This window comes from Parasteatoda tepidariorum, chromosome 5, assembly GCF_982258835.1.
Source record: "Parasteatoda tepidariorum strain Cologne lab strain chromosome 5, Ptep-v5.0, whole genome shotgun sequence".
In the NCBI taxonomy this organism is placed as follows: Eukaryota; Metazoa; Arthropoda; class Arachnida; order Araneae; family Theridiidae; genus Parasteatoda; species Parasteatoda tepidariorum.
In genome coordinates, this window is record NC_141759.1 from 42,097,932 (window position 1) to 42,121,344 (window position 23,413).

Here is a 23,413-nt window from a genome sequence, read left to right on the forward strand (position 1 = left end):
AGAATAATAAATAGATGGGCATATTTTTTAAGCTTCTTACGTATCGTTTCTGTTTTATAGCCTATTGTCACTGCATTATTTCCTTCATTTAATGCCGAAATTAATTAACTTTAATAAAATGCCACTCCAAAACACCTTTAAAAATTTCTATGACTGCACTTTACTACTTCAATGTCTTCAATAAATGGATTAGAGGGAATTTATTTTAGATTTTCAGCACTTCATAAAAAAGAACTTCTATTGCTTGTTAGAGCAAGGCGTCTAAAAACGAAAGACTTCAGCAAAAGATTGACAACAAAAAACAAAAATCCCTTAAAACAAATGAAAATACTAAAAAAGCTATTAAAGGAATTTTATTGTTATGTGTCGTAAATATATATATATATATATATATATATATATATATATATATATAATACAAAAATTAAATACTTTTGTATTAATAAAAGCATTAAAACTTCATTCGTTTTCATAAAATATCTTTAGTAAAAGATAAGGGTAGAAATTCTATTTTGGGACTTCAAGGCTAAAAACATGCCAATGAATAATAATTAGATTTATACTTCAAAAGAGAAGTTATTTTAAGATCTTTCACTTCCATATATGGAAAGATTAAACGATTTGCTATGAGTAATAAATAAATTGATGAGGCGTAAGAATACACAGAAAAAGGCAATATGACTAACCTCTTCACAACCTTTAATCATCCTATATAATGCAGGAGCAATGTTTTAGCGTGGCTTTTTGGTGTATAATGTCTGCCAACTAAACTCCGTCGGATCTGACTGGAACTTTGTCCCCCCCCCTCTCCAGCCGGGAGAGCGGGGATGTGACTTCGGCTTCACGATATATTTAGTAAATAAAATCTTGTGCACAATATGTTCTCATTATTCCTGCTTTCTTGACAAATAAATCCACCAAAATATAGGGGTTGTTGCCCTTATATTAGATATATATATATATATATATATATATATATATATATATTAAGTCAAATTACAATCTCGCTTCTGTAACAGAAAATATTTAATAACACGAAACTGTGATGCAAACATAAGAATGGTTGAATTGAATCCGAATTAATTCATACAACACTGCGCAGGGCGTCATCTGTGAGAAATACTATCGGCATAACTTATTACAGGTACAAATACGATCGAAGATGGGTTACTATTATCCCAGAACCGGTATACTAAATTAATATTAGCGAATAAATCTTAGGAAATCAATAAATCTTAGGAAATCAATTTATTCTCAAGAGTGATGAAATGGCAAGTCACCGAATTTAAAAAATATCCTAGCAAAGAAATCTAACCTTTTAAATATATCAAGGAAAAAAATAATCCATCTGATATTATATTAAAAAAATGAAATGTAATGATTTGCTTTAAAATAAAATTATTTGGAATGGACCAAATTGGTTGACATTTAGAGAAGAAAAAGAAGATTGGACGAAACATAAAGAAATACTCACAACTTACATGTTTCTATATCTTTATGCATAACCAAAATGCCAATTAATCGGTGAGGGAATCTCTTCTTAGTCTTAAAAATATTTTTTCGTTTTGATGTATAATTCTTGGTTTTTAAGTTTCAAAAGAAAAATGTTTTAACCACCTGTGTAGATCAATAATTTAAGCACATGTATTCGATCTATTCGTAGGGCAATTATGTTTTTAATGTTGGTAAATTTGTATAATTTTTTCAAAATTCCCCCTGTTTTAATTATTATATTATTACGACTTTTTGAAAACTTTCCCAACCACCGAACAAGTTGGTAGCTATACAATAAAAACAGCAAATGTTAGTATATTTTGAAAAAGCACGCAAACGTCTAAATATAGTTTTAAATATTTACCAATTTAATAAACCGAAAACCAATATTATAAAGGCATTGTCAATCTAAAAATTAGAAACATTCAGTGGTTGTGCAAAACTGTGGTAGCATTTCTTTGCTAACACTATGCAAGCAATCTTTATTTTTACAGTAAATGTATTGGAAGATTTGCATAGCAAAACAGTTGGAGCAATTCGAAAAATCATACCTGAAGCTTTTAGAATTGATGTTATTTTTACCCATGTCATTCTTACCCATAAATTTACATCGACCAAAATGAACATAGCAAGTTAAAAACTTTTCTCTTAATTTTAATTAAATTAAGAAATGGCAAATATAAGGCAAAGAATTAATAGTCTTACCTCCTAAAAAAATTTTAATAAAATAGTTCAAATACTACTTCTTTTCTTCTTACCTTGAATATAGACACTGAAAATGTCATTTACTTATTTTGTGTTAAATCGTAGATTTTTTTACAACATAAAATTATCGAAAAGCGCAGAATTTTCGACCAAAAAGGTGCAAACTTTTGCAATTTTTCATAACTTAAAACACGATGCGAGGACAATAAAAGAAAAATCTCTAAATTAAAAATATTTTATTTTTATTTTTCTACCATTTACAGCTTTTCCTCTCTCTTTAGATGGTAAAAAAATATCAAACGTGACTTTTAAAGCCACCTTAATAATTTGAAAATTCGGAATTTAACATTAAGTATTTAGTTAAATCAATCATTCTACAGCTGTAGCATCATGTTAGATAAATCATATAAAACTGATATCGTTTCGTGACTCAATCATTATATAACATACAGTTGTAAGTACTGAAATTTCAATTATATCAGGATTGAAACAACAAATATTTTTATCGCTCCCATTTCATCTTATTTTGTTATAGCAATTCTTTTGGATATTTTCGAATCATGATTTTAGCGATTAAAATCAACAAGGTATGCAAGCATCGTCTAAAGTTGCTGATTTAGTTGCGCGTTTTAATCTACTCGCATTTTTGCTTAATTTGATTTTATTCTTTTGTAAACAGAAGTGCTACTATTAAGTCAAGGTTGGTTAAGTTTTCAAAATTTCGAAATCAACAGCTTGTTGTTGCTGTTGTTGACGTATGCCATTAAGGCAGAGGGGGTGCAATTGTTCTTGTTTTCCAGTGGCGCCATCTTTGATCAAGACTTCGACTTCTGCCACTTCCATACGTCACACCCGTCTATGGGGGGGGACCCATTCATACATCCATTCATTCCTCCACAGATCATAATTTTGACCTGAATCAGAGAACGATCAATTCAGTACCCCCAGAGGTATTGATTTGTTATGGGAACATGGAGGACTTAGAGACTCGACAGATTTAACGTGCATCAGTCACCATTTACTACACGGGGAGTCTTCGGCCGGCAGGGATCGAACCCACGACCACTTGGACATGGGCCCAATGCCCTACCAACCAGGCTATCCCGGCGCGATCAACAGCTTGATTGCAACATTTGCGTCAGTATTGCGCACAAGCTGCCTTACTTTCAATAGAATTTGGTAGCCATCGTTCTGAACTACATGTGTACCAGTTAATTCCTTCTCGTCTGTCAATCAAAAATGGTACCAAAATTCCTCCATTTGTGATAGCGAAGTGGGTAACGTTTCATTGCTACCAACTTATTCGGTTTTTCCAGAAGTATTTCGTTTTTATATTTCAATTAGTAGCTATGGTATTTTATTCTCGATTAGACTATTTTGTCATAAAAACAGAGATTCCAACTCGCTCTGGACAGCGGATAAATGTTTTCGAGTGGCAGTCTATTAATGTATGATTCTTGGTTTATTAAATTCGATTTATAGAGTTTTTACTCATCACTACTTCTAAATAATTCAAAGGCTTCTGTGATACGCCTTCTAAAAAGTTGGCAGAATTTACCAGAAATCTGTAAATTTTACTTTGCAGTTCTCTACTAATATTTTTCGAATCCGGAGCAGTTGGCATCTCTGTAAAAGGGTATTAGTCATCATTTAATCCAGTATAGTATTTAAATGATAATCATTTTATGCGGTTTTATGTGTTGACGCAATTTTTAAAAAATCAGCTTACAACTAAATTTTTCAAATTGTGCCAACAGTTTTGCCATGAAAAATATTGCAAAACATTTGATACTGAAATAAAGAATGTTTACATCTAGTAAGTATCGAAGTGTTTTCATTATTTTTATTAACCCCTGTCCGTAGGCTTGCTATTGATTTGCGCAATTAATTTGTTAATAAAAATGCGAACATTAGCAAATAATAGCCATAGTAAAAATATTCTTCAACTTTTAATTAAAGTTCTGGAATACATAATATCCATGCATATTTTTTTTATCTCCGAATTTTCTTTGTTGGCAAGCACCAATTTTAGCCAATTCGAAAGAAGCTCAACGAGGTGATGCTGCCTTAGATGATGTTATACCCACATCTGCGTGTTTTCAGAAATTTGCAGCTATACAGAATTTTTTTATAGAACTCAGTTTTATCGTATGAAATGTTTTAACCCAAAAGATATATTTTTTTTGAGTAGTCAACATATTTTTTATTATTTGTTTTAGAGGAAGGACAGACACAAAGTGTTTGAACTGGAAAGACTAATCAAATCGTTAAAAAAACGGTATAGAAAATTAAACTATTACATACATATGAGTAGATATCTATATTATATAAAACGCTAATATGTATGTATCAATAAAACCGGTGATATTTCTTTTCTCGCGTTGGCAACAGTTTTCATTTTTAATTGATAGGATTCGGCGTGCAAGAGCACGTAGTGAGAATCATATGGCTAATCTATATTATATAAAACGCTAATACGTTTTAATTGATAGGTTTCGGCGCGCAAGAGTACGTAGTGAGCATCATATGTCTAATCGGGTGAATTCTCACCAAATTATCAAAAAAATTCTCACAAAATTATCTTCATCGAAGCCGATGCTTTACATCCGGCTTTCAGTACTATTTCATATTGTTTTACAACACATGGTTTTAGCCCTCTGGTGGGAAAGACTTTAAAACAAAACTTACAACAGTTACTTTTCTCTACAACTGAAATTTAGAATAGTGTGATTAAGAAAAATATGTGAACTGTTTGCGATTTCAAATTAATTTTGAAATGCACAGGTTTAGAATTTTCTACAGTGAAAAGTTTTCGGAACTTCAGTGTTCAAAAAAGTATACAAAAGCTAGACGTTAAGAACGTATCCAATGAGCGAGTAAAGCGAGCATCGGATTGCGAAGCAATCCGAAATGAACTGCGAAAGCAGTTCTAGGGGTTGGAGAGCGCCAGCGAGCGCTGGGGGCGAAGCCTCCTAGTTTCTTAATAATTTTTTTACGTTTGAATAAGTCAATTTATTATTTTATACCATTTTCATATGAATATTTTCTTTCAATTTCTAATTTTGAAGTAATTAAGAAGTTACTGCATTTCGAAAGTAGTTCATACTCACTACTATATTGTAAAAAAATGTAGTTGCAGTTAGTTGCATTTTTAAAAAAGTATTTGTAGCTCGCTTTAAAAAAATTTAGTTTTTGCGACCACTGAGTAGGGGAAAAACAGCACCTACTAACTGCTAAAGAATTTACGAGATTGATACCTGTGGGAGATAGGCTCGGTATAAAGGTTTTTTTTCTTCTTTATATAAGTACTTGAAACCTATTAGGCGATGGCCGTTGGTGCCATACCATTTTGGAAAGATGCCCATTCTTCAAAAAGATAAAACGAGAGACGAAGTTTGTTTGATTTCATACTTAAACTTTAGCATCATTTTAAAATGTGTAGTCTTAAATGATAAGATACAAAATTTGCACGAAATTGGTCAATAGTTTCGGAGTTATAAAATTTTAGAAAAAAGTCGAATTTTTACATTTTTGTTTTTTAAGAACTATTCACCGTTTCTTCTCAAATTCTCTATTGTATTATTTTAAATGTTCTTAGTTAAAAAACAATCTAAAAATCTCCATACCTTACAATTTAAAATTTAAATTAAATGAAATAATAAAAAAAAATATCTATTACATGGAATTATCTTTGGATAAATGAGTTTTATAATTGTGTGAAAAATTATTTGATTCTCTTAGAAAGTTCCCGAGATAGGGCAGAGTATGCAAAAAGAGAAATTAAAATTAAGGCCCAAACTTCCGACCATAACAACTTCCAGATTATGGATGTCCCTAATATACTGATTATCAAGAATCTAAATCTATCGGGAAAAAAAAGTTAAGCTAATTTTGAAAAAGTACGTTATTTATAAGCGATTAAGTAACTTAATAGCACTAATACATTAACATATTTAATATCAGCCCTTTAAACCATAAGTGTTACGTCCCGCAGTGGACTGATCGTTAAGACACGGTTCCCAGCAGATCACCGAAGTCAAGCATCACTGGCCACGGTCAGTGTGCTGGTGGGTGACCACTTGGATCAATCTGCGTAGGGACCGAGGGTGTGCAGTATTGGTCCTCGTTAAACTGTGCTACCGTAAAGTGCTCGACTTCGCGCGCAGGTCGTCGGGCTACCGAAGCGGGGGCGCCATCCCCTCCGCAGAGGATCAAAATTGTGATGGCATGTCTTCGGATCATCCTCCGGGATGTTTCCCAGACCGTCGCCAATAGCCCATTGTGCAGCTCTAGTGCGACGTAAATTAACAACAACATAAATGTTACCATGAATAACTGATATCAAGATAATGCCGACTTTCTCCGGGGAATTTCAACAATTACATAATCGTTTTGGTGAATGTCCGAAATATTTGTTACATCCGGTTTGATATTAATTTATTCGAAGATATTATTTTATTTTATAACCGTCATTGAACAGCCGACCCAATTTTGGGTTTACGACAATTGATGTTCAACTCCGTAGCCTTGTAATAGTTAATCAATCCAGAAGACAAGGAAACTCCTTGATCAGTAACCCCAGAGATATTGATTTATTATGGGAACATGGAGGACTTTGCGACTCGACATATTTAACGTGTATCAGTCACCATTAACTACACGGGGAGTCTTCGGCCGGTCTGGGATCGAAATCGCGAACTCTTGGGCATGGGTCCCGTGCCCTACCAACCAGGCTATACCGGCCTCTCGTTGATATTATTATATATATTCGACATTTTAATATCTGCTGAGGATTAGGAGAAGCATCAGTGTTCGGAGTACCGGTTAAATACATATCGGGCAGTGGCACTTGACTTTAAAAAACATTGATGTAGGGCATGCCGGGCAAATGTATCTATATATATATATATCGAAATTGACACCTGTCTTTGTAATCATGGAAATAAGATTTTTATTAAACCGTAAATAGTAACTTACTTAAGAAAATATTCTTTACTGTAAACATTAATGTATGCAGAGAGCTAAGCCCCACTACCTCCACGTTAGAAAACGTTTAACAGAACGGTCATACCATTCGACCAGATAGGCCACTAGGTACTATATGGGTAAATTAAATTTGACATGAATCTGTGAAACTTGAGAAAAAAAATTGTATTTTGTACGGCATGGTATAACTGGTATGTTCGTTGTTTTATAAGGAAGTAAGCCCTGTTATTATTTTATAATGAATTAGCATTTTTACCACTGTATGAATAACATAAAAAGTTCTGAATCCAACTAAAAAATAATCAAAATGATACAATTAGATAAGTGCTTACTTTTACTCTCTCCTGGAAAATGAAGACAATCTTCCTCCTAGATAAGTACTAACTGACGAGCAATTGTTTCGCTATCAGACTTTTTCTGAAAAGGAAAAAAAAAATGTTTTACATTATGAATGAAATTTTACATTATCATTATTTTATATTAGGCATGAAATGCAAAATATCTACAGTATTTCTATGTAATTTTTTTTGGAATTTTCCTTCATTCTGATTTAATTCAGTTTAAATAAATATGAATGGAATTCCTTGCTTGTCAGGACGAAATCAACATTTCGCATATTTATTTAAACCTCAAAATTTAGTTAAAACAGTTTACAGTATTATGTTTCTCAATGAGCATGTCCTCCCCCCAAACTGATCGATCATAGATTACAGGAGGGATGTTTCGTGTGTCTAAAGATATAAGATGTGGTAGAAACTTAATTCATTTTTATTTATATAATCTCTTTAATTATTCAATCGTAACTAACAGTGTGACTTTTTATATACTATATTTAAAACAAAAAAGAACATTCTACTAATCTCTTTCAATAGCAATCAAAACGAAGTATAATAGAAAAAGTAGCTAATTTAATATCTCTTTTAATAAATTTTTGCTGTTTATTAGTGAGGCCTTTTTACAGTTTTAGGCAAACATGACATGCCTGAGAATAAAACGAGAATAATATTCGCTGACGTTTCCAAACCCCTCAAGACTGCTAAACAATCTTATATATTTGACATATATGCATTGCATTTATAAACAAACTCATATGCTTGGCATATATGTGTTGCATTTATAAGCAATCTTATATGCATGGCATATATGCATTGCATTTATAAACAATCTTATATGCATGGCATATATGCATTGCATTTATAAACAATCTCATATGCTTGGCATATATGTGTTGCATTTATAAGCAATCTTATATATTTGACATTTATGCATTGCATTTATAAACAATCTCATATGCTTGGCATATATGTGTTGCATTTATAAGCAATCTTATATGCATGGCATATATGCATTGCATTTATAAACAATCTTATATGCATAGCATATATGCATGGCACATATACATGGCATATATGCAATGCATTTATAAACAATCTCATATGCTTGGCATATATGCATTGCATTTATAAACAATCTTATATGCATGGCATATATGCATTGCATTTATAAACAATCTCATATGCTTGGCATATATGTGTTGCATTTATAAGCAATCTTATATATTTGACATATATGCATTGCATTTATAAACAATCTCATATGCTTGGCATATATGTGTTGCATTTATAAGCAATCTTTATATGCATGGCATATATGCATTGCATTTATAAACAATCTCATATGCTTGGCATATATGCATTGCATTTATAAACAATCTTATATGCATGGCATATATGCATTGCATTTATAAACAATCTCATATGCTTGGCATATATGTGTTGCATTTATAAGTAATTTTATATATTTGACATATATGCATTGCATTTATAAACAATCTCATATGCTTGGCACATATGTGTTGCATTTATAAACAATCTTATATGCATGGCATATATGCATTGCATTTATAAACAATCTTATATGCATAGCATATATGCATGGCACATATACATGGCATATATGCATTGCATTTATAAACAATCTCATATGCTTGGCATATATGCATTGCATTTATAAACAATCTTATATATTTGACACATATGCATTGCATTTATAAACAATCTCATATGCTTGGCATATATGTGTTGCATTTATAAGCAATCTTATATGCATAGCATATATGCATGGCACATATACATGGCATATATGCATTGCATTTATAAACAATCTTATATGCATGGCATATATGCATTGCATTTTTAAACAATCTTATATGCATGGTTTACTTCGCAATCCTAGCTCACTTTGTTCGCTTCTAAATTGAACCCATTTGAAATTTGTTCCAATTATATTAAAAATTTAAATCAATTATTAAAATATTTCTAACAAATTTCTCTTTTTTAAAAAATTTAAATTTTTAGTCAGTACTAAGCTATGGAAATGAACAATTTTAAATTAAAATAAATGACATGTAATAGAAAAACTTCGCATTCTTTCAATGTTACTTTTTTATAGGCAGTTCGATCAGCCGTGAATGATATCCACTTTCCGAACGAGTTACTTAATTCAAAATCTAGTTAAAATAAGAAAGTGGTAGCAAATATCTCTCTATTCTAAAAAAAAGTTTTTGCAGTTAATTTTGTCCCCTGAAAAACTTTTTAACTACGTGATGAAAATCTAAGATTAAGGAATCAATTCATTCAGAATCTTTCAGGGAAGACATTTAGGGCATTCAAATCTTTTACATAATTTTAAATTTTTATTTATTTTAGTTTTAAAGCACGATTTTGCAGTTAATAATGAAGAATAACCGCCGTTCACAACAGCCAATCACATGTCTGAAAACGGCAAGCTTAAAAAAGCGATGTACAAGTCTGAATTTTCTTTTTCAGAGATGCAACCAATCACAAAATAGTTAGAATTTCATTCTTCAGTTTTACAACATCTCAACTTATTTCGTATTGATATATTGATTAATCTGATTATTTGTTTTCTAAAACGTTAATTCGTAAGTTTAATCTGGTTCCGGCATATAAGATAAAGTTGAATGACAAGGAATTTAATTAATATGCAATACAGTAAATAAGCGAAGAGATATTTTATAAAAGTATTTAATGAAAAATAATAACAGCGAAATATATGCGTTTGCGAAGCGTTCTATTTACATCTCTGAATGTTGCCACCTATTTTTATGAAAGTTAAACTATTCTCTGCTATAATAAAATTAGACTTATGCGAACCTTACATTCTATTGATCTAAGTGACGATGGGATTTGTATTTTAAAAAAATGTGATAAGATTCGCTTAAAAAATGTTGACGTTATTATATGGGACGAAGCAAGTATGATTCCCAGAAAAGCAATAGAAATGATCGATAGAACTTTTCGTGATCTTCTAGCTAATGAGATACCATTTGGTGGTAAGATAATAATTTTAGGTGGAGATTTTCGACAAGTGTTACCTGTCGTTAAAAAAGCTACACATATGCAGGTTATTAATGAAACTATAAAATACTCTTTTCTTTGGCCATTTTTTGAAATCCTTCATTTGACAATTAATATGAGAGTTAAAGCTGGTAACCAAGAATTTGCCAATTGGTTGTTGACAATTGGCAATGGAGAACTTTTACATCTTGATGCAAGCACTCCTGATCTTTATTGTAAAGATATCATTTCTTGGTTTTTTGAAAAAATCGATTGTCTTAATACTAACTTCATTAATCACATATTATCACCGCAAAATGATGAAGTTAACAAAGTTAATGAAAATATTTTATCACGTGTGCCAGGTGAAGAGGTTATAAGTTATAGTATTGATAAGGCCACACTATATGGAGTAGATAAATCAGACGGGAGAGAAGAAGAAGCTACTTTAAGGTATTCTATTGAATATTTAAACTCCATAAATCTCCCGGGACTGCCACCTCATCAGCTCAAATTAAAAGTTGGATGCATTGTAATGCTGATCAGGAACATATCTATTGTTGATGGCCTTTGCAATGGAACTCGATTGACTGTTCTTAAAATAGGGAAAAGAGTATTGACTTGCCAAATTGCTACTGGTAATAAAAATGGTAGTATTGTCAATCTTCCAAGAATAGAATTAAATACATTATCAAGTAATTCTTCCTTACCATTTGTGCTTTATCGACGACAATTTCCTGTTAGATTAGCTTATGCCTTAACAATTAATAAGGCCCAGGGCCAAACCTTCGATAAAGTTGGGCTATATATTGAACGGCCTATTTTTTCTCATGGTCAATTATATGTGGCATTGTCAAGATGCACAACGAAGGAGAACATTAAAATATTTATTAAAGATGATCCTGTCATTAACAATATTGTATATAGAGAAATATTATAACATATATATATAATGTCAAATTTATAAATGTATTTAGCGTAAAGAAAATGCTATTGGTGCATTGTTTATTTTAATTCCGCAAAATTAATGTTTTCATTTATAGTTATTTTGCTGAATATTATTAAAATATTTTTTTAAAAATTACCCTGTTCTTAACAATATTGCTTATTGAAAAATATTATAGTGTTTGCATATATATATATATATATATATATATATATATATATTGAATTAAATGTGTTAAAAATATATTCATTTCTTTGGGACAAAGTCTGTATTATTGTGATTATCATTTTTTTTAAACAAGTTTCATATTAAGATTATATCTGCACATTGATGTTAATTTCTGACAATTTTGGCTCATTTAAAGAACAAATAGGACATAGAAGGAACTGTAGTCAACGAAAAAAAATGACATTGATATTGACACACTGCTTATTCTGCATTTAAGAAAATTAATTCTTTTCGATGATAACAGTTAATATTCAGTTTAATATTGAAATATATGAAATCAAAGCATTCTTGGTTTTGCGAAGCAATTCTCCGGGGGTTGGCGAGCGTTAGCGAGCAGGGGGCGGAGCCCTCTAGTGTTACTAAAAATTTGTTTTATTTATGAATATTATCGGTTTGCCTTATTCACTGGTCAAACACTACAGATACAATTCTCAAATATATATGATAAATTTCTCTCAATTACTTTTATAAAAGGTTTTGGGTTCATGCGCACAACTGGTTCACTTTTTAAATAATCTGCGCGGACTAGTTATAAAAGACCGTGTGGAGGCTTTTTGACTCAACGCATTCTTCTGCTCTTCGAGCCTGCTTTTTTTTATACTTAAAAAGCGTACGTCTAATGCTCAAATTTTCAGTCAATAACTTATTATTACTGAACATGAATAAGTATAATTAAAACATAATATGGAACACTTTGCTTGTTGATATGAATTATTAACTTTTGAATTTTTCGTAATTTATAGCTCTGTTTTTCGCAGCTTTTCGTGTATGCATACATAAAGGGTCTTATTGAAAATTGGCTATTTTATAAGTAGCAATGGATTATGGGGCAAGTGTGAGCAAAATATACTTTTAAAAAAATATTTAAAATTATGAATGTATATTAGCTTTTGCATCATTCAAAATGAAAACAAGCGTTCAAATTTCGATCGGAAATATACTAGACAATAATTAACAAGCTTTTATGTAAATTCATAAAAATTTTCCATTCTAGAACCCTCTCTCTCGTATATTCAAAACAAACTTTTATTATTATAAGTTATTTATTATAATAACTTTTATAATATAGCTTTTATTATCATAACAAATTGTCCATTTGAACAATAGATAACTTATTTTAAAAGATTATTTAATCTGATTATATTTAACTAGGAGGCTCCGCCCCCTGTTCGCTAACGCTCGCCAACCCCCGAGAATTGCTACGCAATCCTATGTGGTTCACGCCGTGAACCATGGCTCGCTGCGTTCGCTTGCCAATGAACACAATGTTCTAGCACAAAGACATATTATATTATCATCAAAGACATAGTATTTATCATCAAAGATATGGTATCGTACCTATGTAGAAGAATTCTATCAATGTTCTTAATGGCTTTAAAAAAAGTATATTAACTATTTAGATTGTACATGGTGAAAAAATCAAAACATTAGCTAAATGAGAAACATATTAGCAAAATAAATTATCAAATATTGCAGTTACTCACCTAAATTCAACTAAATGTGTATAATAAATTAGTTAATGCTAGAAATTCTGAAAGTTTTAGAAAAAAGTTTTATTATTTAAAAATGTAAACTTTAAACCCTAACTTTTCCTTGTGAGATAATAACCCTCAAAAAGTCTTTCATTTTCAAGAACACAAAAATTTGTTTTATCGCCAAATGAAATATTTTTTGGTGATCAGCATTATTGAAATCAATTTCTATATTAATGAACATTTGTGATAAAGTCCATAACATTTTAAAACAAAATAAGGATGTTTTACATACAATAAATTAAAATGCATGGCTGTTAGCATTACCCGAGAAATAACACGTGGAGGTCGCCATGCTGCATTTCTAATCGGGGAGTTTTGATTTTGGCAGTTCCCCTTGCCTACTGCCAATAGAAGTTTCAATTAAATTTTTTCCAAAAAACATTTTTATCTTCAAAGCTCTAAGAAATTAACACTAAGCATTTAGAATTTCTTTGAAAACACAATTATAGATTTGGCATCTTGGAGCAATTACTGAAAGGCTGTCAAATGACTTAACTCTTGACAGGCCAACATAAAGTTGTCCATGACTAAAAACTTGTTTAGTCAATACTAAACTGATTTTCTCAAAAGTCTGAACTTGTGACTTATTTATAGTCATGGAGAAGGCCAGCCTAATTAATTCCTAATTGAGTTTAAATTAAATATTATCATGTTTTTAGGGCATGAATCTGAATTGAACAACCTGATAATGCTCACTCTGGTTATTGTTTCCGTTTTTAAAGGCGCTATATGTTGAGCCACCTCATGTGACATTTGCCATGTGACATTTTTAGCAGCAATCATTGGTCGATTTTCTAACGTTGCCATTCGGGGAGTTGTAATGAGGCTTTTTTTTGGTACCGTGTAAGAGAAATATATATATAGATTATTTAATCTGATTATATTTTATATTTGCTTGATAGAGTTATTCATATTAATTTTTGAAGTAGAATTATTTATACAATCCGTAAATAATAAATTTATTAAATTTTATTTTTTAAGTACACCAATTAGAGAGTGGTTAAATATGTACCAATTATTAAATAACCTGTATGTAAAACAGTATTCTCTTTGAACTATTATTATTTAAAAATGTAAGTTGACGCTACTAAGCTGATTGTTGCGAAAAAATTTAAAACTAAAAAATGTAAAGCTTACTTACATTTAAGTATTTGGAGGCAATAGTAAGATAAGAAGATATTTTAAACAATATAACTTTTCTTTATAATTATTATTTATTTATTTGCTACTTTGTCATGAAAATAATTACCAAGTTTTACACACTTCGAACCCTATATTTAGTGTTTCAATTGCAGGGCTCCGATTATTCCACCAAAAATATTCAAGTGTTAGTTTACCAATCGTGGTAGCGTTTCACGTGCCGCAGGTCCTGGGTTTGATTATCGGACCAGGCAAGGTTGACTCAGCCTTTCATCCCTTCAGTGGGTCGATAAATGAGTACCAAGCATGCTTGGGAACTAAACACTGGGGGTTCCGCGTTCGGCTGACCACCTGACCGGAACATCTGCTCCTGCACCCCAGAGCCCAAGTCAAGAAAACTGAGATGGGCACAGTAGGCCTAGGCCCGCTATGGGCTGTCGTGCCACTGAGTTTAGTTAGTTTACCAATCATCAAAGTAAGTGGAAATTTGCCTATTTTATATTCACTTAAATCTAAATAATTTTCACATGGAAGACGTTCTATATAATATCAGTTACCTCGCGAACATTTTTAGATAAATTCTGTAAAAATAAAAACGAATTTAATGATACAAAATGGGATAATGATACTACCGCTTTAATTAAAATTTTGGTACATTAATAAGAGTGTTGAAAGGGCAAAAATTCGAATGAATAGCTTATTTATAGTAAAAGTTTAAACAGTTTTAATGGCAACAGCGATGAACTTCTCGGAAGAGATTATTTCGAGAAGGAAGTATTTCATAGTATTGTAGTATTATTATTAATCGATTCTTGAATCGATTAATGAGATGATTATAAATATTTTATTATATGTTGGATGGCAACAGCTACAGGAAAAAGATAGAACAGCAACGATGAATAAATACTTACTTACTAACCTTCTGAATAAGATGTCTTGTATTAAAGCGATGAAACAACACTTCAATGGTGACTATGCGGACGATTTGAATTGATATTAATTATACCCATCAAGAATTTTGTTTAGTTTGATTCTGATCTCAGTTTGGAAAAAAAAAATCTGGTGACGCCATTCAGACTTCTTTCGCCATGTCTGAGGTAAGTGCTGTACAAATACCACTATATAACAGATCAGATCCTGCTCTTTGGTTTATTATGTGTGAAAGCACGTTTAGATTGGCATCTCCCAAACCTATAACAGAATCTATAACCAAATATAATTACATTGTTTCTCAATTACCGCCAGAGATTGCATCGATTGTACGAGATATTTTAATGAATCCTGATGCTACAGATCCTTACAATAATTTAAAAACAGAATTAATTGTTAGATCAGGCGAGTCATCGCAACAAGAAATTCGCCAACTTTTGTCTGGTGAAGAACTGGGTAACAGGAAGCCTTCCGAACTATTAAGGATTATGAAACGTCGTGCAGAAACATTAAAAGTCCCTGAAAAGCTTATGTTAGAATTATTTTTGCAGCGTTTGCCAACATCAGTACAAACGATTTTATCAGCTGTTTCAGATTTAACTTTAGAAAAAGCAGCCGACATTTCCGATAAGATATTAGAAGTCACGCCAGTTCCCATGGAAACCCACTCTATAACTGAAAACGATTCAAATTCAATGGAAGAGAAATTACTTCGCCAAATAAAAAAATTAAATGAAAGAATTGACAAACTTGAAATTTCTCGCTCTCGTTCTCCTTATCGCAGGAACAGAAGTAATAGTGTTAAAAAACGAGATTCATCTGTTTGCTGGTACCATCGCAATTTTGGAAACAAATGTAAACCAGGAAAATGCGTTATGCCATGTAAGTTTCGGGAAAACGGAGTTGGCGAAGAATAAACGCGACATGTTCTTTGCCACAAACATCGCGTCGCCTGTTCATTCGAGACCGGACAACAAACTTATCATTTCTGGTCGATACTGGATCCGACGTGTCCATTCTCCCGGCAAATTATATTCAAAAAAGAAATAATCCTCTGCAAACAGTTTTCGCTGCTAATTCTACACCAATTAATGTTTATGGACAAAAAACACTTTCTTTAGATTTCGGATTAAGACGAATTTTTTCTTGGTCATTTTTTATTGCAAATATTACGACGCCAATTTTAGGTGCCGATTTCCTTCACTCTTTTGCTTTAGTGCCAGATTTACGCAATAAATGTCTAAGAGATTTGACGACTAAATTTAAAACAAAAGGTCATGTTAAGGAAACAATTTTGCATTCAGTTAAAACAATATCAGGTGATTCCGTGATTCATTCACTTTTAGCAGAATTTCCCTCAATTACTAAATTACCGGATCCCAATCAACCCGTAAAACATAACACCCTTCATTTTATAAATACGGTGGGTCCTCCAGTAGTAGCAAGACCTCGCAGATTAGCTCCGGATAGACTAAAAATTGCAAAATCAGAATTTAAAAAAATGATGGAATTAGGGCACATAAGACCATCTAGAAGTAATTATGCATCCCCACTTCACATGGTCCCAAAAAAGGGAACACTGGAGTGGAGGCCAGTTGGTGATTTTAGGGCACTAAATGCACAAACAGTGAAGGAAAAATATCCCATTCCTTGTGTAGCTGATTTCACATCTGAACTGCATGGCGCCAAAATTTTCAGTCACATTGACTTAGTAAAGGCCTATCACCAGATTCCAATTAACCCTGATGACATTCATAAAACGGCCATTTGTACACCTTTTGGACTATTCGAAAGCACACGCATGCAGTTCGGACTGTGCAACGCAGCAGCTACATTCCAAAGATTTATTGACGAAGTCACTAGAGATTTGCCTAATATTTATGCATTTGTCGACGACATATTAATCGCATCTAAAAATCATAGTGAACATATACAAAACCTTAAGAATTTATTTGCAAGATTAGAACAATATGGTCTTTGTATCAATGTTGAAAAATGTACATTCAGTAAAAATTCTTTAAATTTCTTAGGCTTTAAATTAACAGAATTAGGAATCGAACCTCTACCCGATCGCGTACAATGCATATTAGAATTCCCTCAACCTTCCAATTTAACACAACTTCGCAGATTTTTAGGCATGTTTAATTTCTATCGCAGATTTATCCCAAAAGCCGCTGATATCCTTAATCCTTTAATACAATTTTTAGAAGGAAATAAAAAGAAAAATCATTCTAAGGTCAAAAATGAGCCATTAAAATGGAATGAAAACGCAGAAAAATCCTTCTTAAAGGCAAAGGAAGCAATCGCGCAGGCAACCCTCTTAAAACACCCTATTCCTGGTGCAAACTTAAGCTTATGGGTCGACGCATCGGATTTTGCAATAGGGGGTTCATTAATGCAACTTTCAGAGGGGAAATGGGAGCCTTTAGCTTTTTACTCGATGAAATTAAATAATTCTCAAAGAAAATGGTCAACCTATGACCGCGAGTTATTTTCTATTTATTCGGCAATAAAAAAATTCAAACACATGTTAGAGGGCAGAGAATTTCAAATATATACTGATCAAAAACCACTAATCTATGCATTCAAACAAAATCCGGATAAATGTTCCCCAAGACAACTACGCCATTTAGATTTTATATCTCAATATTCAACTGACCTTAGACATGTACAGGGACCCGAAAATATAGTAGCCGACACACTTTCGCGTATAGAATTAGATTCAATTACTAAATCGAATTTTCTGAATTTTCACGATCTGGCGAAGGCTCAACAAACTGATGCAGAAATTCAAGATATTATTCAAAATAAAAATTCTTCTCTTCATCTTGAACTCAAACCATGTCAAAATACAGACATTGACTTAATATGCGACAATTCAAATGGTTCTCCACGCCCATTCATTCCGACAACATTTCGAAGACAAATTTTCGAGCACTTGCATGGCATATCACATCCTGGTATTACAGCTACTACTAAGCTCATCTGTGCCAGATATGTTTGGCCAAATATGAAGAAAAACATAAAAGAATGGGTGAAATGCTGTGAACCTTGTCAGCGTTCTAAAATTCAAAGACACACCAAAGCTCCTCTAGGAACATTCAGCTTACCTGATGCTCGATTTCAACAAATACACGTCGACATTGTAGGCCCGTTACCTTCATCTGATGGTTACCGCTACTTATTAACAATGATCGATAGATTTTCAAGATGGCCAGAAGCCATACCGATTGTGGACATGCAAGCCAAAACCATCTGTCGTGCAATTTTCCACACTTGGATATCTCGATTTGGATGCCCTTCGATAATTACAACAGATCAAGGTTCTCAGATGCGATCATCTTTATATCGTGAGTTTTCCGGAATGTTAGGAACAAGCCGAATTCGTACGACAGCATACCATCCCATTTCAAATGGCATAGTGGAAAGATTTCATCGGCACTTAAAATCATCAATAAAAGCGCATGAAAACTCACAGTGGACAGAAGTACTTCCAGTAGTACTTTTAGGAATCCGTACTGCTGTAAAGGAGGATATCAACGCATCGTGTGCCGAACTGGTATACGGAACAACTCTTCAACTTCCAAGCGACATGCTAGAAACATCCATCATTCCACCATGTGATGATATTTTTGTTGATCGTCTTAGAAACATCATGCGTGAATTGAATCCAATTGCAACATCTGCTCATGGACGAACTACATTTTACGTTAATCCCTCACTAAGCACTTGTTCTCACGTGTTTTTAAGAGTGGATTGTGTAAAACCTCCCTTATGTCAACCCTATACAGGTCCACATAAGGTTTTGAAGCGATCAGCTAAAAACCTTACAATTCAACTAAATGGCAGGCAATCTACTGTGTCCATAGACCGTGTAAAGCCAGCATATTTGATTCCTACCACAGAGAAGGTTGAATCAAACTTACGGGTTGTAAAACCTGGAATTTCCAAATCTTTACATACAGAAAAAAATCATTCTCCCAAGGAACCCGACAAAATTGTGACTAGGTCTGGAAGACATGTACACTTTCCAGCAAAACTGGCAACTTATGTTAGTTATTAACATTATTAACTAAGCAAGGTTGTTAGTATAAAATATTATTTTCAATGATGTAAATAGAGTAATATTCAAAATTTTATGTAAAATATTATGTCGTTTCAGAGTATAATTCTCTGACACTGGGGGGATACTCTGTAGTATTATTATTAATCGATTCTTGAATCGATTAATGAGATGATTATAAATATTTTATTATATGTTGGATGGCAACAGCTACAGGAAAAAGATAGAACAGCAACGATGAATAAATACTTACTTACTAACCTTCTGAATAAGATGTCTTGTATTAAAGCGATGAAACAACACTTCAGTATCTTATATTCATCATTATGAGTTCTCTTTGAAAATACTATAATGAGAAATCTGAGCGCATCTATTGTGTTTCTGACAATCTTCTTCAATCGGATCTTTGTTAGAAAGGATGTTCTTGAAATATTAATATTTTTCTTGCGTTATTCCTATTATGCAAGTCGGAATAATAGTTGTATGTAACGCGTGGTAAATTTGGCAAATTATTGTAACTTACTACTGCGCCCAAGAAAAGAAGTTTTAAGTCCATAAATAAGGAAAATATTACTAACAGGGTGATTCTACGATCATGGGAGGAGTAATCTAGTGTAATAGAACATGCATTTTTTTTTCTTCTGTGTAGGACTCAGTGGCGTAGACAGCGGGGGGCAAGAAGAAATATGTAATTGAAAATAAATTCCAGAATAAACAGTGTTTCTCTTTTTAAATGTCACCAGTTACATTTGCAAATTAAGAGCAGCATAACTTTTTCAAATTTTAACCGATTGTCGGATAAATTGAATAAGATGTCTGTTTACTATCATTATAATTTGCTTTACTTCGACGAATTGTTTTTCAAAATTATTTATACCAAATTGGTAAATATATTGAAAAAAAAACGTCTTCAGTATAAACAATTATCATTCAGAATAAACACTTATCACACAGTAAACGTGATCGAAAACATCTAAGTGGAGCAGAAACTACATTAGTAACATACAATGTTAAATTTTAAATTGAATCAGAAATTAAGTTATCATAAATTACGTTGTATTAAAAAAAATATATTTTATTTAAAGTTGAAAAATCTTATAAAATAATCTTATAAAATTTGTAAAATTTAACAATCCAAGTGTGGTGATATTTACATAATCATTTAAAAGTAGTTCCGCAACCGTTATGCTGGAGGGTGGAGAAGCAAAAACCGTTAAAACTGACAAGGAAAGAAAAGCATGTTTATTTACAAAATAACGCATGGTGCAGCATAGAGTATACATAATAAAATGCTAAAAACTGCTACCACTTACAGTAATACGAACTGCTGTGATTGGCTGGTAATATAGTGGGTGGAAGACGGTAACGAGAGTGGTAAATCGAGATCTGATGCTTTAATGAATGCTACCATTTTGCAAGGTGTTCGTCTTCTATAACGCTACCAAGCAAGCATTACTTACTTGTGGTGGGTGCAATCTCGAACATTTATTATGAAAACTCTATTGTTGAAAAACGGGTATACAGTTAGTAAGAAAAAAATAATAATAAATAAATAAATAAGAATAAAAAATTTGAAAACAAATTATTTTGATGATTATAGACTATTTTTGTTTTTATTTAAATATTAACAAAAGTGACAACAAAAAATATTTTTTTCGTGCTTCGACCTATTATGTAAACATTCATTTAAATATTTAAATTATTTTTCCTTTTATGATTTTCGTAAAGGTAGGTTCTTAAAATTCAGTTTTTTTTTTTTTTGCAAATTTCTAAACAATTACATAAAATTTTTCTCTTGCAGTGGCAGTGCATCGCATCAAATTTTGTTTATTTATTTTTATTTTTCTCCTTGAACTACTTTACTTATAATACCGCTTTAGCCATAGGTAACTTTAAAACTCTTCTAAACTATAAGATATTTTTTCGACCCTATTCTCCATGAAAATTATGTAAATTAATGATGCACCGGATTTTCACACATTTATTTAAATTGTTAGCATGCAGTAGTGGCATTAAGCATTCTAAATTAACACATTCTTAATTAATCATGGGGTCACCGGTGACCGGCAATGAGTTTGTTCGTAGCGTCACGGGGGTCACCGGTGAAGCCCATGTTATTAGAAACATATAATTCGAGTAAATTTGTAATGCTTTTTATTTTTTTATCTCTACTTTTCGCGGTACTTATCGTTACTAAAATGGTTTGAAGAAATTAATGCAATATAGAACACACAAAAATAGTTTTATTTATATACACAGAGATGCCAACTTGCTCCGGACAGCGAATAAATATTTTCAAGTGGTAGTTTATTAATTGAGATTCTTGGTTTAATGAATTCAATTTAGTAGATTTTTATCCACCACTATTTCTAAACAATTCATAGACTTATATAATTCACCACTTTTTTCAGATATCATGTTAAACTTTCTAAAAAATTTAATCACTTTTCATTTTTCATTTAATCATTTTCAAAATTTAATCAAAACTTTAATCATTCAAAATGATGAATAAGTTGAATTTATTTAACAGGTTCACGCCGCGGTGACCCACCGGTGGGTCACGCTAGATTGTCTCATCTTGGCAGCGCACCGGAGTAAAAACTGGTAACAATAAATTTCATTTTTTAGTTTTTTTCCGGGAATAATAAAAATCCATAACTACCAATTGTTTTTAACGTATGCAATTTTTAAATCGAATTGCTTCTTCACCGTGATAAATTTCCTTACAGTGAATTGCTATTGTTGAGAATAGATTAACTCCTCCCGAATATTATATAATACTAGGAGGCTTCGCCCCCTGCTCGCTTCAGCTCGCCAACCCCCCGAACTACTTTCGCAGTTCATTTCGGATTGCTTCGCAATCCAATGCTCGCTTTGCTCGCTCATTGGATACGTTCTTAACGTCCAGCTTTTGTATACTTTTTTGAATACTGAAGTTCCGAAAACTTTTCGCTGTAGAAAATTCTAAACCTGTACATTTCAATATTATCTGGGCATTTGGAGATTCAACACTTATAGAATTGAAGGATTTGTTACGTCAAGCACTCAGGTATCATAATTTTGATCTAGTTGCGCCTATATGTCATTTTGATTTATGTTGCTAAGTTAACTTTCAAAAAATTTTATGGCTGGCAACAGCATTTTTATTTTTTAAGTTGTTTATTTTTATTTATTTTAGAATTCGTTATTTTTTTAGCGAAATATTTTTTAACGTAACAGAATTCTTTGCCGACTGTTCTCTGTATATATGAAGAAAAATAAAGTAAATATTTAAGTGTTGTGAAAAGAATCTTATTCAGTTGTACAAAGTACTTCTTTAAAAATGAAAACTGTTGCCACCGGCGGAAAAGAAATACAGCCAAAATTTGGGAGCCACGTAAGAGAATTATATATATTAGATTGAAATAGTTCTTCTACCAGTATTTTCTCTTTTCTCGTACCGGTATTTTCACTTTTCCCGGCATGAACGTGTTAATAAAATAGTATAACTAGTAAGAAAGTGAGCTAAGCTACTTCTTCTGGCTTCATCTATCAACATTTCCGCTTTAAAAATAGTGTTATAAAAGTTTTACCAATCAAAGTTTAAATGAAGTTTTATCGACAAGATGAAGATTGATTCAATTATTTTATTCTTGAAATTTTATCTTCAGTAAACAAAGATATTTGTGTTCACCATAATACAAATTACAATATCGTACACAATAATATCGTACAATTAATAATACAAATATCGAAATTTTTTATATCAAATTACTCGAAAGCGATGTTTTAAAGATTGAGATAGCCAACAGTAGAAAAATACGAAATAAATCTAAGCATGAATGATCTACCCCTGTTTTCATAAAGATTCATTTCTCAATGCTAACTACAAAATGTTGCGTTTTCACAATAGTAGTTCGAATTGGGTTAATATTTCTAAAAGCAATAAGTCTTGACCTTATCTTCAAATAATCCTAACCCATGTCATTACATTCAAAAGAATACATCTTTAAAAATGCTTTATCTTTAGGGAACAAATTTTTTATTG

The 23,413-nt window shown here is 31.9% G+C and overlaps 2 protein-coding genes across 7 annotated transcripts in view; one reads left to right on the forward strand and one right to left on the reverse strand.

The window, feature by feature from the left end:
• Nucleotides 1-23,413, reverse strand: part of LOC107440780 (circadian locomoter output cycles protein kaput) — a 122,386-nt gene that overhangs the window by 59,369 nt on the left and 39,604 nt on the right. For all 6 annotated transcript variants that reach the window (XM_043048163.3, XM_016053813.4, XM_043048164.3 and 3 more), the window contains exon 2: nucleotides 7,518-7,602. The gene's annotated coding sequence lies outside the window, so the exon portion shown is untranslated. The remainder of the gene's footprint in view (nucleotides 1-7,517; nucleotides 7,603-23,413) is intronic.
• LOC147809307 (uncharacterized) lies at nucleotides 15,188-16,240 on the forward strand. Its single transcript, XM_087163770.1, has one exon. The coding sequence runs from the start codon at nucleotides 15,482-15,484 to the stop codon at nucleotides 16,238-16,240; it is 759 nt and encodes a 252-aa protein (XP_087019896.1). The 5' UTR covers nucleotides 15,188-15,481.